Source organism: Micropterus salmoides, unplaced genomic scaffold (assembly GCF_014851395.1).
Source record: "Micropterus salmoides isolate LMB-PRFRI ecotype aquatic unplaced genomic scaffold, ASM1485139v1 Ms_hic_scaffold_1, whole genome shotgun sequence".
NCBI classification, from domain to species: Eukaryota; Metazoa; Chordata; class Actinopteri; order Centrarchiformes; family Centrarchidae; genus Micropterus; species Micropterus salmoides.
The window spans coordinates 35,520,282-35,536,901 of NW_024040040.1; the positions used below are offsets into that span (position 1 = coordinate 35,520,282).

Consider the following 16,620-nt stretch of genomic DNA (forward strand, 5'->3'; position numbering starts at 1 on the left):
TCCACGCACGTTCACCAAATGCATGGATGCAGCTCTGGCTCCGTTGAGGCTCCAGGGCATCCGCATACTGAACTACATCGACGACCCTGGCCCAGTCTCGAGAGTTAGCGGTTCGGCATCGAGATGTCGTCCTCGCCCAACTTCAGCATTTGGGGCTGTGGCTCAACGTGAAGAAGAGCGTGCTGACACCCGCCCAGCGGACTGCGTTCCTAGGGGTGGTGTGAGACTCAATGACGACAATGCGGGCCCACCTGTCTCCCGCACGCATCGAGTCCATTTTATCCTCAGTGACCAGAGTGCAGTTGCGCAGCCGCGCCATCACTGTAAAACACTTTCAGAGGGTGTTGGGTCTTCTGGCAGCAGCGTCCAGTATAATACCTTCCAGTGGTGGCTAAGATCCAAGGGATTCTCCCCGAGGGGAAATCCGCTCCGTCTGATACGGGTTACGAGCAGATGCCTTCGTTCCCTGTCTGTATGGAGGAAGCCTTGGTTCCTGTCCCAAGGTCCCGTGCTGGGAGCGAACTGTCGCCGAACAATTATTTCAACAGATGCCTCACTCACGGGATGGGGCGCGGTCATGGACGGCCGCTTTGCAAGAGGCTCCTGGGAGGAGCATCATTTCTCTTGGAACATAAATTGCCTGGAAATGTTGGCGGTTTTCAGAGCTCTGAGGAGTTTTCTGCCCGCCCTCCACGGTCGCCACGTCCTTGTCAGGACCGACAATACGGCAATAGTGGCCTATTTGCGCTCACGCCCGTTATGCAACTGACACATCAGATCCTCCCGTGGTCCCAGCAGAGACTGTTGTCCCTCAGAGCGATGTACATCCCTGGGACCCAGAATCAAGGAGCAGACCTGCTGTCGAGACAGGGGCTGAGGCCCGGGGAATGGAGACTCCACCTCGAGGTGGTGGAGTTATTATGTGAAGAGTTCGGCCCCATAGACGTGGACTTGTTTGCATCCCGAGAGACGGCGCACTGTCCCCTGTGGTTCTCCCTCTCACCCCCAGCCCCGCTAGGGCTGGATGCCATGGTGCGGACGTGGCCGAGGCTGCGTCTGTATGCGTTTCCCCCAGTCGCTCTGCTCCCGTGGGCTCTGGAGCGGGTCCGCCAGGACGCCGTCAGTCTACTACTAGTAGCCCCATTTTGGCCGGCACGAGTGTGGTTCTCGGATTTAATATCTTCCAGCAGGTCCCAGGCGGAGGGCCGGATCTTTCACCCGCACCCCGCCCTGTGGCAGCTATGGGTCTGGCCCCTGAGGGGGCGCAGTTCCTAGAGGCGGGCCTGACGACAGCAGCAGTAGAGACGCTGCTCAGCTCCAGAGCCCCATCCACGAGAAGGATGTACGGCCTAAAGTGGAATGTGTTCACCACCTGGGGCAGAGAACGGGCGGTGGACCCACTTACCTGCTCGGTAATTGTGATATTGGAGTTCATCCAGCACCGTTTCTCCGCCGACCTCTCCCCGTCCACGCCACTTTGAGCGTGGACGGGGAGATGTTTCGGGTCCCCCAAGGCTGGGCTCCCCGCTTCTAAACACACCATCAGCAACTGGATTGTTCAGACTATTTCCCTGGCCTATCAGGTGCGCGGTTTGCCTTCACCTATGGCCGTAAGGGCGCACTCTACTCGAGGCATGGCCGCTTCTAGGGCCCTCCTCGCAGGGGCGTCACTCCAGGATTTGTGTGACGCGGCTGGCTGGGCCACCACTCACACTTTTATCCGGTTTTACAGTCTGGACCTGCCTTCTGCACCTGGCACCCGTGCGCTCTCCTAGTAGTCGTGCCATCAGGTTCTGCACGCTGGGGGCAGGCGGGGTTTTCCCCTTCTGTGATGTTTGTAATTGAATTGTTTGATTTAATATGATGTTTACACACTATGTGAAATGTGAAACCAATAAATGCGACTGAGATTAAAAGGTATTTTAAGAAGGTGCATGCCAAGGTTTTTATTACAGAGCAATGAATAAATATGTTCAGATGCAGAGGCGACGCCTCATTTATTTTTGAAGTGATTAAAATACAAAAAAACATGGGATACAAAATGTGACAAAAGGTTAGATTTAAAATGCCTTGTTAAAAATTAATTGTAAAATATTGCAAAATGAACATTTCAAATATAATATTACAACACTAGTAATGTGTGTATAAAACAGCTTTGGGTTCAAGTTCACAGTAATTTATTCTCATATCATTTTGAATAGTTCCCTTTTTCACTTGCCCATTTCTGAAAAAGAGATGACTTATCACACAGCATCAACGTCCGTATGAGGTCAGCACATACATTTGACAACAACTTAATGTGATAACGTGTGAAAGATGAAACCAGCTGCAGGGTGTGGAGGTCTTGACTTTCAGTAAAGTGAAGATATTTTTCTGTCCAGTGTCTCTTTCTAAATTAACTGACAAAGTAAATAAAATAAAAAGTAAGAATGCAGTCCAAATGTGACCACAACACACTCCTCATTTTTTCTTCACTTGAGCGTAGAGATCCTCTGGGCCGTCAGCAGTCTGTGTTAAGCTGTTTGCTGGCTGGGACACTTTGACCTGTGCATACAGAGTATCCTGCTGCTGTCCACTGTCCTGCACTGAGTCAGAGGACCAATCACGTTTCCGCTTGGAGAAGTCGATCTCTCCATAATGGATGTCTTCTTCTTTTTCTTTAGTTTTACTTGCTGGGTCTTGAAATGGCAGCTCTTCGTATGTTTGACTCTGTAAATGAATCAAACAGGAAGTGTTGTGAGGGGAACCTTCAGCTGGATCCTTCCCTAATAAATAATTACTAATCCATCTCAAATCAATTGAATGGACTTTTGAAAAATAATCAGAACTACATAGCAGCACAGAGGCGGCTCTGATTAAGGTTTTACAGTAAATCATCATCTGAACAGTGAGTCAGGTAGACTACACAGCCAAAATGAACAGATGTAAAACATTCAGATACACACAGTGCAGTACTGTACAGCTGAAGTACTGTAGTATTTTCCCACCTGAGTCTGTTGTGTAGTTGGATGTGTTGACTTTAAAAACCTGTAAGACATGAGAGGCTGTTAATTATACTGTGTTTTGGGTTAAATATACATTGTGCCAGTAACTGAGTCAAATTAGCTGCTTTGATTTTTGATACTTACCAAACACAGACAACCAGGCAGATGAGTGCAATGATCCCAACGGTCCCTCCAAGAACTGCCTGCAATTGTACAGAGCTAACTTCTGTTCCTTGAAAAAACAAAAACAATATTAGTGACAAAAAGAAGACAAAAAGAAGAAGTGTTGTGCTGAAGTTCAGATTAAGATTAGTTTGTATGGCACCATTTCATTGAAAGTACTTCACAGGGTACAACCAGGGCCGTAACCAGGGTTTATAAATTAGTGAGTTCCCGATTATTTTTTAATACGGTAATTCATACCAAAATTACACTTAAACACAACCAAATGTATACACTACAGTCACACAATAATAAAAATACATGCAAAAAATACTTTATTAAAGCTCAATTTTGCCCTTTGTGTGTGTCCAATGCGCAGCGAAGGCTTAAGGGCGCAGTTGACACACTAACCACAGGCTGTTCATCATGGTCTTTCTCCCGACTACTTGGCTCACTAAAATTGCGTAAAATAAGATACAGACAAGGGGCGGCACGGTGGTGCGGTGGTTAGTCGTCTCACAGCAAGAAGGTCATGGGTTCAAACCCTGGTTGCCCTGGCCTTTCTGTGTGGAGTTTGCATGTTGTCTGCGTGGGTTCTCTCCAGGTACTCCGGCTTCCTCCCACCATCCAAAGACATGCAGTCTAGGTTAATTGGCGACCCTAAATTGTCCTTAGGTGTGAGCGTGCGTGGTTGTTCGTCTATGTGTGGCCCTGCGATGGACTGGCGACCTGTCCTGTGTATCCAGCCCTGTATGCAGGATAAGCGGCTGACGATGGATGGAAGATACAGACACACAAGTTATGATCAGGTAGCTAATAAACTACTAATGCAGAGCGCCTTAGCGCATTTGTGCAGCACATCCTCTGGCTCATCCCTTGCTCTCTCCCTCTCCCTCATGAACACAGCTGCACAAATCTGTCCAACACAACGCTGTCAATGTGGGAGACCCAGCTTAAAAGTTATTAGCAAGCATTTAAGGAGAGCTAAGTTAATGTTAGAATACAACTGGGTTTTTGAGACTGTATATAGCTGGCAGTCAATATCGATTGTACTTTTATCATGTCAATTTTGAGATCTCACATGGAAAGAAAACTTCTAAAATACACATTTAGTTTGCATCTATAGATTTCTTCTAAATTAACCAAAACAAGTTAATCTGAGGAAAAGACTCTTGATGTAAGCTGTCATTAACTGAGGAAGTTCTGTGATGTGATATGCTTAAGTTATTTTGTTTATCCTTTTCACCTACATTGCCTTGGCATGTGTGCAAATTAGCGCATTTTAATTAGTTAACTCCTACTCTGCATATCAATGTGGGGATCATGATTACATTATTAGACACATATTTTACTGTGTTCACCTGTAGTTTCTCCACTGTAGCCTACATTAGACTGTATGGCAATGATATATATTGCCTTAGCTAAACTTGAGCTTTAACTTATTACAATAGCTCAGCTCATAAGTCATGCATGTTAGCAAGACACAAGTTAACTATCTTTGCCTTTTGTATTTTGGCTAATTGGTGGTTAACTGGAGGCACTTGTAGCTTAGCCCCCTACCCTATACCGTCAGCTACGCCGTAGCCTGACGTGCACCTCCTCAAAAATGTAACTACACGTCGAGTCGACGCGGACCGTAAGCTCTGTGATTGGTCGGCTGGGTAGCCTCCGGGCCAACAGGAAGTGCCCGTGCTTTGAAGTAACTTTTACTAGCGGCCAAAACAGCGGCTGTAACACAGCGGATTTATATATTTGACCGTCACAACCCGAGCGAAATGACTCGTTTCACTATCAGAATGAGATCCATTCTGTTGATAACATTTGAAAAGGCGACACCAGCCGCACGTTTACAATTTTACCCCCATTGATTGGAATTGACATATTTAGATTTTTTATTCAATAAATATATTTGTTTGACAGGAAAGCTGTGTGTGTGTGTGCAAACAGGAATATGTATATATAATTTATTTTTTTTAAAAAGCACCCCAGAATAACCTATTTCACCCACCCGGAAATGTACAAAATGTAACGCCCGAAACTCTGCCCACAACGAGTGGTGCTCTCAGTTACTGCACCACAACTTTTCATGTGCTTCATCAAGTCTGGACACTGATGGAGAAACAGTTTTTCAAGTTGAAATGAGGTTTGCCCTGGTATAATCAGCTGCGCCCACATGCTCCTAAAGTCTTAATTTAAGTTGATTGTGTTATCAATGTTTTTCATTTGAATTATTTTATTGATAGGCTATAGACTACATATAATTACAGAGGTCCGGACCTCGCGGACCTCATTGCTGGTTACGGCTATGGAAAAATATAGAAAAGCAGATCAGATTTATGTTTATGTTATGGACCCAGTAAAGTAACTGTACTGACTATCTTTACCTTCAACAGTCAGATGGATCTCTGATGATGTTTCATTACCGAGATCATTTATGGCCACACAGTAATAAACTCCTCCATCAGTGACATTGGTCACCTTGAAGCTGTAAACCTCTCCTTCAGATACAGTCATGGGTCCATCTGTGCTGCTCTTGAACCAGGTGAAGCGGCTGACGGGAGGCTTGGCTCTGCTGGAGCAGGTCAGGGTCACCCAGCTACCTACTGACACCAAACCTGATGGACTGATGGACACTGAGGTGTTTTTAGGAGCATCTGAGGAAAATGTGAGATTCACTTTATTCAAATCAGCTGACATCCCATCAATCATCATGTGCTGACAAGATCCAATAACAAACTCTGCTTGTCTTACATGAAACACTGAGAGTCTTTCTCTCCTCTGCTGTCTTGACATCTTTTCCTTCATTCACAGGATATCTGGCTGAACAGGTGATGTTGTATCCATCATGTTGGTCTGACAGAGTGATGGTCTCCTGGATTTTAGTTGTAAAGGTTCGATCTGTGTTTTCCTCTGTGTTGTTGTGAGAGTCTTGTTGGAGGTTCCAGGTGAGTTTAGGAGGGGAGTGTGGACAGGGAGTGGAAGCTGAGCAGGTTATAGTGACAGACTGCTTCTCCTTCAGATCAGCTGGGATCTCAATTCTGGGGCTCGGAGGAGAATCTGTGGTTTCAGATCAAATACAGATTTTACACTGAAAGGGCAATGCTGACATTAAAGTGTTTAAACTGCTTATGTTGATAATTTACAGATAAACTAGATTCATTTAAAATGTAGGGGAGACCAGGTATGGTTGTTCCACGTTTTGTTTCAGCAACTACAACTCGCTGAATTTTGCAGCTACAGTTCTCAAACTTTTATACAAAGTACCCACATTTGTTCACTACAAATGGCACCAATTCAATCCTCTACAAGAATATCACAGACCTTGTGTCTTGATGTCAAATGCATTGTGTTCTCTTGTTACAACCTACCCCAGTACCGGGGTAGGTTGTAACAATAAGCGTCTGTTGGTTGGGTCGGGGTCTTCTGCGTTTGGCTACTTGGGTTCCGCGTTTGGCAACTTGGGTTCTTGCCTGCCTGTTGCTGGGGTAAGTGTGGCACAGTCGTGGCGTCCCACTCTCACTAACTACATTCTTTAACAGGCTTATGTGCACACACATGTACACACACACACACACACACAGTGTTTGAAGTGGGTCGGTACTCACCGCTACGCAGCACCAGCACTTCTATATTTTACTCTTTAGAGTAGTGGGACTTTTTCTTGCACACTGGAGTTTCTCACAAGCTGCATGTAGGCTTCTCTGCCCTCTCCACCGGCAGAGACGGAGTATGGAAAAGACTGAGTGCCAATATATACGTCAACATTTGAACAACATGTGAATGGGGAATACTGGTCACAGTGCTGACAAATGAATGGTGGTAACCATAGAGTGCAGGCTTGACGGGCCCAGACTGCAAAGGGCACTCTGTAAAATATTAACATAAAGAAAGCCCCTAGTTGTATGTGTAATGGATGGTTGTAACACTTTTTAAAGAAGTGTTACAACCCAACCCACCCCTGTCAGCCAATGTTTATCAAGCTGTATAAGCATAGTGGTTTGAAATTAGAAAGGAAAAAATGCATCATATGTTGCCTAAGAAACTATATTTCAATCTAATATAAATCAAAAAATTATATCTGCAATAATATAGATACTAAATAAAATATAGTCTTGGTCAAATAATTTACTTTCTTACCTCAAAATCTGTTTTGTCTCTATATACTGTGAATGTACCTGTTTCAACACATGATAACGTCTCGGGTTACGTATGTAACCCTGGTTCCCCGAGAAGGGGAACGAGAGACTGCGTCGGTTACGACACTATGGGAACGCCTCTAGGCGAAGCAGGTCTGAACGTGAATGAAATCACTCCAATCCTATTGGCCTGTTGCTAGAACGGTAAGGTGTGACGGAATAACCGGAGGAGTATAAAGCACACCTGTACACACTCATCATTAGCTTAAACTATGAAGCAGGCGCTTCAGGCGGGGAGAGAGGTGCGGCGGACCGACGCAGTCTCTCGTTCCCCTTCTCGGGGAACCAGGGTTACATACGTAACCCGAGACGTTCCCCTTCGAGGGAACTCGAACTGCGTCGGTTACGACACTATGGGAACGAGATACCCACTAAACCGTGCCGAAAACCCCGCCTGCCCCTGTGTGCAATAAAGTGGCACTACTAAGAGGAGAGCGCACGAGTGCCAGGTGCCGAAGGAAGGTCAAGACTGTAAAACCGAATGAATGTGTGCGGAGTGGCCCAGCCAGCCGCTAAACAACATCCTGCAAGAGGCCCCGGAAAGGAGGGCTCGAGAGGCCGCCTTGCCTCTGGTAGAATGAGCCCTCACAGCCACAGGTGAAGGCAAACCGCGCACCTGATAGGCCAGGGAAATAGTCTGAACAATCCAGTTGCTAATAGCATGTTTGGATGCAGGGAGCCCGGCCCTGGGAGACCCAAAACACACTAGCAGCTGGTCAGCCTTCCTCCAACGGGAGGACCTCAGAGTGTAAATACTCAGTGCTCTGACAGGGCAGAGCAGATGAAGTCTCCCGTCCTCCGCCGTCACATGAGGTGGAGGATGAAATGCCTGCAGCACTGTGGACCCTGCCGCACAAGAAGGCACTTTAGGGATGTATCCTGAACGAGGGTGCAGGATAGCCCTAATATTCCCCGGGGCAAACTCCAGGCTTGCGGGGAAACCGAAAGCGCTTGGAGCTCCCCCACCCTCCTCAGAGAGGTGATAGCAAGGAGAAAGGCCATCTTGAGGGTCAAGTGCTTAGCCTCAGCTGACTCCAGGGGTTTGAAGGGGGCCTCAGCCAACGCCCCAAGAACCACTGCCAGATCCCAAGTGGGAACCTTGGACCGAGTCGCAGGTCTCATCCTCCGGGCACCACGGAGGAAAAGTACAACCAAGGGAAGTTTCCCCAAGAACCCCTCCCTCAGAGGGGTGTGGAAAGATGAAATAGCTGCCACGTACACCTTGAGGGTGGAAGGGGAAAGACCAGCAGAGAACCGGTCCTGGAGGAACTCAAGTACCTGAACCACCGGGCAGGTAACAGGGTCCACCGACCGCTCCCTACACCAAGTGGAGAAAACACTCCACTTCAGGCCGTACATCCTCCGTGTGGACGGGGCCCTGGAGCTCAGGAGGGTCTCGACTGCTCCGGCTGTTAGACCCGCCTCTAGGTACTGTGCCCCCTCAGGGGCCAGACCCACAGTCGCCATATGGCGGGGCAAGGGTGAAGAACCCGGCCCTGCGCCTGGGACAGCAGGTCTCTCCTCAGAGGGACCCGCCACGGCGGGCCGTCCAGGAGCGACATGATGTCCAAGAACCACACCCGGGTTGGCCAGAACGGGGCTACGAGCAGTAGGCCGACATAGTCCTGGTGGACCCGCTCCAGAACCCCGGGAGCAGAGCGACTGGGGGAAAAGCGTACAGACGTAGCCTCGACCACGAATGTACCATGGCGTCCAGACCCAAAGGGGCTGGAGGAACGAGAGAAACCATAGCGGGCAGTGCGTAGTCTCTTGAGACGCAAACAGATCCACGTCTATGGGGCTCGAACCACTTCGGGGTGAAGTCTCCATTCCCCGGGCCTCAGCCCCTGCCTCAACAGCAGGTCTGCTCCCTGATTCTGCGTCCCCAGGAGATACATCGCCCTGAGCGATAGTAACCTCTGCTGGGACCACAGGAGGATCTGACGCGCCAGTCTGTCCAGAGGGCGCGAGCGCAGACCGCCCTGGTGATTCAGATAGGCCACCACCGCTGTGTTGTTCTCCTCGGAGCGAACCAGAACGTGGTGGCCTTGGAGATCGGGCAGGAAACTCCTTAGAGCCTGGAACACCGCCAACATCTCGAGACAGTTGATATGCCACTCGGATCGATGCACCTGCCAGGATCCCCTTGCAAAGCGGCCGTCCATGACCGCGCCCCAGCCCGTGAGGGAGGCGTCTGTCGAAAGAACCAGCCGGCGACAAGACCCTCCCAGCACGGGCCCCTGGGACAGGAACCAAGTTTCCTTCCAAACTGATAGGGAACGAAGACACTTGCGCGTAACCCAAACCAGACGGAGAGGATTCCCCTCGGGGAAAAACCCTTGTTCCTTAGCCACCACTGCAGGGGTCTCATGTGCAGCAGTCCAGATGGTATTACGCTGGACGCAGCCGCCAGGAGACCCAACACTCGTTAAAAGTGTTTCATAGTGATGGCGTGGCCTAACTTCACCCCTTTCACGGCAGCCAATATGGTGTCGACACGTGCCGGAGACAATTGTGCCCGCATCGTTGTCGAATCCCATGCAACCCCTAGGAACGTAGCCCGTTGGTTGGGCGCCAGCACGCTCGTCTTTGCGTTGAGCCTCAGCCCTAAACGCCGCAGACGAGCCAGAACGACATCTCGATGCCGAACTGCCAACTCTCGAGACTGGGCTAGGATGAGCCAGTCGTCGATGAAGTTGAAATCCGGATGCCCCGGAGCCTCAGCGGGGCCAGTGCTGCATCCATACACTTGGTGAATGTGCTAGGGGAAGTGCCAGGCCGAATGGAAGAACCCGATACTGGTAAGCCACACCCCCGAAGGCAAACCTCAGGAACTTCCTGTGAGAAGGACAGATGGAGACCTGGAAATAGGCGTCCTTTAGATCTATCGTGACGAACCAATCCTCAGATTGGATGTGCGTCACGGTGGCGGGGATGATGAGCATCTTTAACTCGTAGAGGGAAGGGACCTACGCCTGGCAGCCTCAGCTGCCTTGGGTCCAGACCGGCGAGGGAGGTACTGGCGGAACGCTTCGCACTGCGTCTAACGCTTCGTGGTTCTGCGAAGCTCCGCCAGATCTTCCTCGGAGGGACCCCCCCTCTGAACCATCTCCTGTAGCAGGTTGGCTTGGTAGGCTTGAAGCACCGTGGTGTGCAAGCTCGCACCTGCCTGGCCCGCTGCCATGTACGCCTTCCCCACAAGCGTGGATGTGGTGCGACATGGTTTGGATGGTAATGCCGGCTTCTCCAGGGAGGACGCAAGTCGAGGGGAGAGATAGCTCGCAAGCTCATCCTCCACCCGAGGCATCCTCCCATAACCACGGTCCCTAACCCCCATCACATTACTGTAGTTCAGTGATCGGGGTGTGGAAAGCCATGTAGAGAAGGGTCTGCCCCATGATTTACTCATCATGTAAATCAGGAAAGAATGGCAGAGACCGGCGTGGAGGTGGCGTGTGGTGCTTAAGAAACCTTTCATCAAGCTACCACTAGCCTGTGGTGTCTGCTCCTCCTGTGGCCAGTTGATGTTGAGCTTAGCCACGGCTCTAGTCACCACCTCCAGCAGCACGTCATAGTCGGGCGCGGCCAGATGACGCCGCCCCGACACCCGGAAGTCATCGTCCACTGCGCTGAGCACGTCCGCCTCCTCGGAGTCGGATTGCTGCAGCGTCTCCGGATCCAAAACCGCGAGCGGGAGAAGCCGAAAACGGGCTCCCGAACGAGGAAAGGAAGCGTCGGAGCCAGCGGATGAAGGTCGGGAAAAAGCCTCAGCCGTCCCGAAATCCCCCGACAGATCACGCTGTGAACCCATGAGTGAAGCCGCCGGGCCGCCTCAGCGGCCGCAGGGCCCGCGCCGCGGGGAAAACACATCCGGCTATCCTCGGAAAGAGAGCCATGCTGTACCTCAGTACCCGCACGGAAAGGGCTTCGCAACGGGCGCAGGCAGCCCCCTCGAGAGCTGCCCGTGCGTGCTCCATCCCCAAACATGAGACACACATCTCATGAGAATCTCCATCCGTGATGTACCGAGGGCAAGAAAAAACACACCTTCTGTACATCTGGTTGCCGGACATGCTGGTAGACTTCTTCTTCAGGTAAGACACACTGCTTGTAGGACTGGAGCTTTCTTCAAACAACATACAGAGCGCCTGCTGAATAAAAAAAAGCTAATGATGAGTGTGTACAGGTGTGCTTTATACTCCTCCGGTTATTCCGTCACACCTTACCGTTCTAGCAACAGGCCAATAGGATTGGAGTGATTTCATTCACGTTCAGACCTGCTTCGCCTAGAGGCGTTCCCATAGTGTCGTAACCGACGCAGTTCGAGTTCCCTCGAAGGGGAACCACCATGCCTGATCGGGGAGGAAGTAGGTAAATACTGATATGATCACATAACTCCTATCTTATCTCTAATTGGTAGAGCTGGTGATGTTACAACTCTCCCTATGTTACAACCATACCTGGTCTCCCCTAATAAAGATTAAATAACAGTAAATGTCTTGTATATTTTGTCCCTTACTGATGATACATGTGAAGGAGTGAAAATAATTCAATACATGATTTTTCCCTTTTTCATGTTTCAAATAACAAATTCAGCAGACAGGTAGTGACATTTTGTCTGATATGACAGTTACAATAATGCAGACAACATAATAAAGAAGTGAAAGATGTTTTCATATATAGGTGTCTAAGCAGTATTCAACTGTAGTAACTTGGAAAACGACCACTTTCTGTTCACTGGTTGGTTTCTTTAACGTTGGAGCTGCTGTTGATAATCCTACAGTAGATATTTCATTTCACAGTGAAGGTTAGAGTCATGGAGTTTGCTGTTTAAACCAAAAATGAAACTGATTGCATGTTTTATTCTAAATAATCCCATTATAGATGTTGCTAGATATATACTGAAAAACTAAACTCTCTCACCTTTAATTGTTATTTGAAGAGGATCACAAGATGCTGTTGACATGAATGGTTTGTTAATTCTGAAGAAGTATGTGTTTGTATAACTTGTGAGTAAACTTGAAAACATAGTGGTGCAGTTTTTCTGACTCAGGTTTCCAGTAATCCTCATTGGATAGATGTTAACTGTCCTGCTACTGTTGAAAATCACATTGTTTGGATTGATGCCAAACCTGGAGTCACTTTTAATCCACACTCCGAAGGTTTCTCTGCTGCTGTCAAACTCTTGTTCTGCTTTAGCACTAAAGTTACATGGGATTTGCAAACAAGATCCATTCAGTGCTTCCATCTTCTGTGGGGCAGTAATGATGAGGTCTGTCTGTTTAGGACAATCAGCCCAAACACCTGTAAAACCAGACGATTAACAATAAGTGGAGCAAACTCTGCATGAAGAGAAAGTTCATGATACACAAACTACAATTCAGCAGCAACATGTTTGCTCCTTTTCCCTTCTAACAATGTCAGTATAAAATATTTTACTGCACTGGTCTTTTTTTAAACTTACATTTAGCTGACGTTTTTATCCAAGGCGACTAACAACACCTCTGGAGCAACTAGGGGTTAAGTGTTAAGTGTTGCTCAGGGACACACTGGTGGATGCGTCACAGTGGGAGTTGAACCCGGGCCTGTCACACCAAAGCCATCTTTTCCACTGCGACACCCCCACCCCATCTTTCTGCTTTGTTTCTAAATGAAGTCCAAACTGTAAATGATGTACGTCTCCAAATAAAAGTGACTGAACAAACAGCTCACCTGAAAGAAAGAAGACACTCAATAACATGTTGGCTGTCACCATATTCACAGACAGGACTGCAATGACACTCATCACCTGGATTTGAAAACAAAAGTTACTTTCAATATTAGCATCTTTTAAACAAAGCATTTATGATCTTTTAAAGCAAACTCAAATTCACACATTCAAACAGGAATGTGCCATGTACAACCAGATGTTACTGTGTTATAAGCAGTGAATAATATCTGCAGAGCTGCACTGAGAACAGCTTCAGTATAACCACAAAATGATCAAGTGTGAGTTCATAATGTAGTTCAAATAAAATGTTGCTGAAGCAACTTCTCATTTCTTTGAGGCTCATTTCTGCTAAACCAATTCAATCTCAATTTTTTTCCTAATTATTATTAGAAAGCACAAACATGAAAAGCAGAAACAAACGAGCCTGCAGCTGAAACAGAGAAATAATTTGTTTTAAAATCAGGGAATTTGTGAATTTCAGCAGAACTGCAACAGACCCAGTAACTGACTTCCCTGCTAAGCCGTTGTAATATAAAAACAAGCCCAGTTGTTGTTTCAAACTAGATATCACACGACTAAAATCCTGCAGAAATACAAAAAGTCTTCACACTTCCTGCTCTCACCATCAGTCAGGAAGTCAGTTTGGGGCAGCTTGAGCTCATTAGAATGCAAATGATGTCGGATGTTGTTGCATCTTATACTCATCAGGGTGCAAATGGTTTATTTATTTAGATTAATTATGTTCTAGTTTTATTATTATTTTAGTTTACACACTAATGTAGTATTGTATTGAGTGCAGGCTTATATTCCCTGTGTTTTCCGGAGCTTATATTACATAAATTATAGTACAGACAATTAAAAACAAAGTGAGCTTACTGTATTGTAAGGAGGACAGTTCCAGGGAATAAAGGTTTAGATGATCCTCTCCTGCTGAGTTTCTGTTTAGTGCATTCAACACTCTAAACGACACCCTCAATTTATCCTCCACCACTTCTCTTTTACCCACTTTAGGTCATCAACCACAAACTGACATGCTTTTAACACTTATATTTCATTTACAGTAGCATCGTAACAGTTTCAAGTACTGTGGGAAACAAGACAGTTACATGTTAACTACATGCCACAGGATATACATTCGATGTGTCTTGAAATGAATGTGATGTTCTGTTGAAGGACTTGCACCACACTGCTGACTGTGTTGTAATGTTTGCCACTGTCAGTACATGTATAGATCATTCAGCAGCTGAATTAGATTCAGGAATTAAACCTCATGCACTGAATGTATACCACAAATATACCAAATGATGAAATAACTACTTACTTACAACAGATCAGTTATCAATTAACCCCACAAAAGGAAACAGTCAAAAGACAAATAACAAACTGCTTCACAAAAAGACTCAAGTATGTTTTTCTTAAATATCGGAAAACAGATTTTAACATTTTTCTCTTTATATTTCTACAGACAAAGAAAACACAGTCAAGTCAAATAAAAATAATTACCATATAACTCTTATAAAAACTAATGACTAATGTTACACTGTAGCTACCATAAAATAAAACACTTGGCCCTGTTTGCACTCCACCCTTTGTTCATCTTATCAATGTTCTGCAAAGTGAAACCATTTAATATTTAAGAATTAGACAAATAAGAAAGAGAGAAATTTTGCATTTATGGTGAACATGACATCTCCCTCTTCTCCCTCATGATGTTTGAATCTCAGTCACTCTGTTGACATCGTCTGCTTCTACTGCATCCTGTGGAAATGAAACAGCACACAGAGAGAGAGAGAGAGAGAGAGAGAGAGAGAGAGAGGTGTTAGTGCTCTGCTGTGAGTTTAATGTGAGTTTTACGTTTACTGTTGTTTTCCTTCACTGAGGTGAAGGGTTCTTGCCATAATATGTATTAGAACAGTAGTAAAATAGAGATATTCACTGTGCAGAACTGTGTACAAACCCAACCTCTGCACAACACAACTGATGCTCTCAAACACGTTAAGAAGGCAAAACATTACACAAATGAACTCCTGACGAGACACACCTGGTAAGAAAACCAATCGATGTGCGCAAAGCTGTCATCAAAGCAAAAGGTTACTTTGAAGAATCTAAAGTATAAAACGTACTGATTTGTTTAACACTTTTTTGTTTACAACATAATTCCATTTGTGCTCTTTCATAGTTAGTCAGTATTAATTCAGTAGAAATGAAGAAAAAACATTGAATGGGAAGGTGTGTCCAAACTTTTGACTGCTACTGAATATTATTATTATTGTCTTTGCTATGGCTTTTGTTTTTTATGGGTTTTTTTTCCGGCTTTATTGCCAAAACATGGGTTACCTCATTGGAAGATGAAGACGGGGTATTTTTGGATTAAAGAGCAGCAGACCACGATCCACCTGGCCCAAACAACCGGACCAGGAACACTCCGAGCTGTGAGTGCAAGACTCCGGCAAGATGAGAGGAAGTGTTGTGTTTAACATCGATGATGCTTGGTGCACAAACGCAGTCAAGATGGACAAATATCAGACTGTTTATTGTGAAGATGAAACGTTCTTATGTGGTTTCTTATCTGGTTGCTGCTGTTTCCATTCACCCCAGATGCAAATTCAAAAAATGCACAGTGGAATGTTCGGGGTGTAAACGTGTATGTGTACATGTATATAAATAACTGTATATAGTTTTATTTTATATGTTACAATATTTTAATGTAGGCCTACACTTAATTATATATTGTGTGTGTAGCATGAAGGAACTGCAAATTTCGTTTCGTTATGCAGCGTTATGCTGAATAATGACTAATAAACAACCTTGTACATTGTATATTACAATACCGACAATTAGAGCTTAATATTTGTGTTGCACACTTGGACACAAAAGGGACTTCCAAGCGTGCATAAGTTTACAATAACTCCTTTACTTTCGTATTCTGTAAATACAGAAACACAAGCACATCAGCAGAACGTTGTCTCTACGTACAGCAGGCTGTTTACGTCTACTGACTGACGTTATCAACATTCATATTCCCACTTAAACTCGCATCAACATAAAATGTCCACATTCACAAACACACACTGAGAATGCTGTGCACACCCACACCGAATATTTAGCAGCTAGGCTACAGGTAGCTAAATTACTGTTGTCCTCATTAGCATACTTGTTGATGTAGGCTATTCGTTACCACAACATGCCGTCTCATTTAACTAGCAAAACTACGATATACATCTCATGTCCGCATTACCAACAATCCGTTATCATCTTACACATTCATTATGCGTCTGAGTAACCACATTTTACCTCTTTTCATCACTTTTGCTCACCTGTAAATACAGAAACACAAGCACATCAGCAGAACATTCTTTCTACGTACAGCAGGCTGTTTACGTCTGCTGATTGACGTGTGTGCCCTCCTGTCTAACCCGAAGGACCCCACACGCTGCCCAAAGTGCCTGTGTGAGCCTTACACATTATACCCATAAACTGACCTACTAAAATATTACAGTTGTTATTGTACGATAGCATATACATCAGATTACTAAAGCAAAATCAAAACAATTAAAATACTACATTA

At 46.1% G+C, this 16,620-nt stretch overlaps 1 protein-coding gene across 1 annotated transcript; it reads right to left on the reverse strand.

Annotated features, from left to right (window-relative positions):
* Positions 1–1,918: 1,918 nt before the first annotated feature.
* Positions 1,919–14,011, reverse strand: LOC119907756 (B-cell receptor CD22-like). Its single transcript, XM_038725447.1, has 9 exons — positions 13,929–14,011; positions 13,055–13,130; positions 12,266–12,646; positions 5,898–6,203; positions 5,518–5,800; positions 4,095–4,098; positions 3,129–3,187; positions 2,988–3,027; positions 1,919–2,709 (listed from the first exon to the last, which is right to left on the reverse strand). The coding sequence occupies exons 2-9, from the start codon at positions 13,125–13,127 to the stop codon at positions 2,461–2,463; spliced, it is 1,395 nt and encodes a 464-aa protein (XP_038581375.1). The 5' UTR covers positions 13,128–13,130; positions 13,929–14,011; the 3' UTR covers positions 1,919–2,460.
* Positions 14,012–16,620: the final 2,609 nt, after the last annotated feature.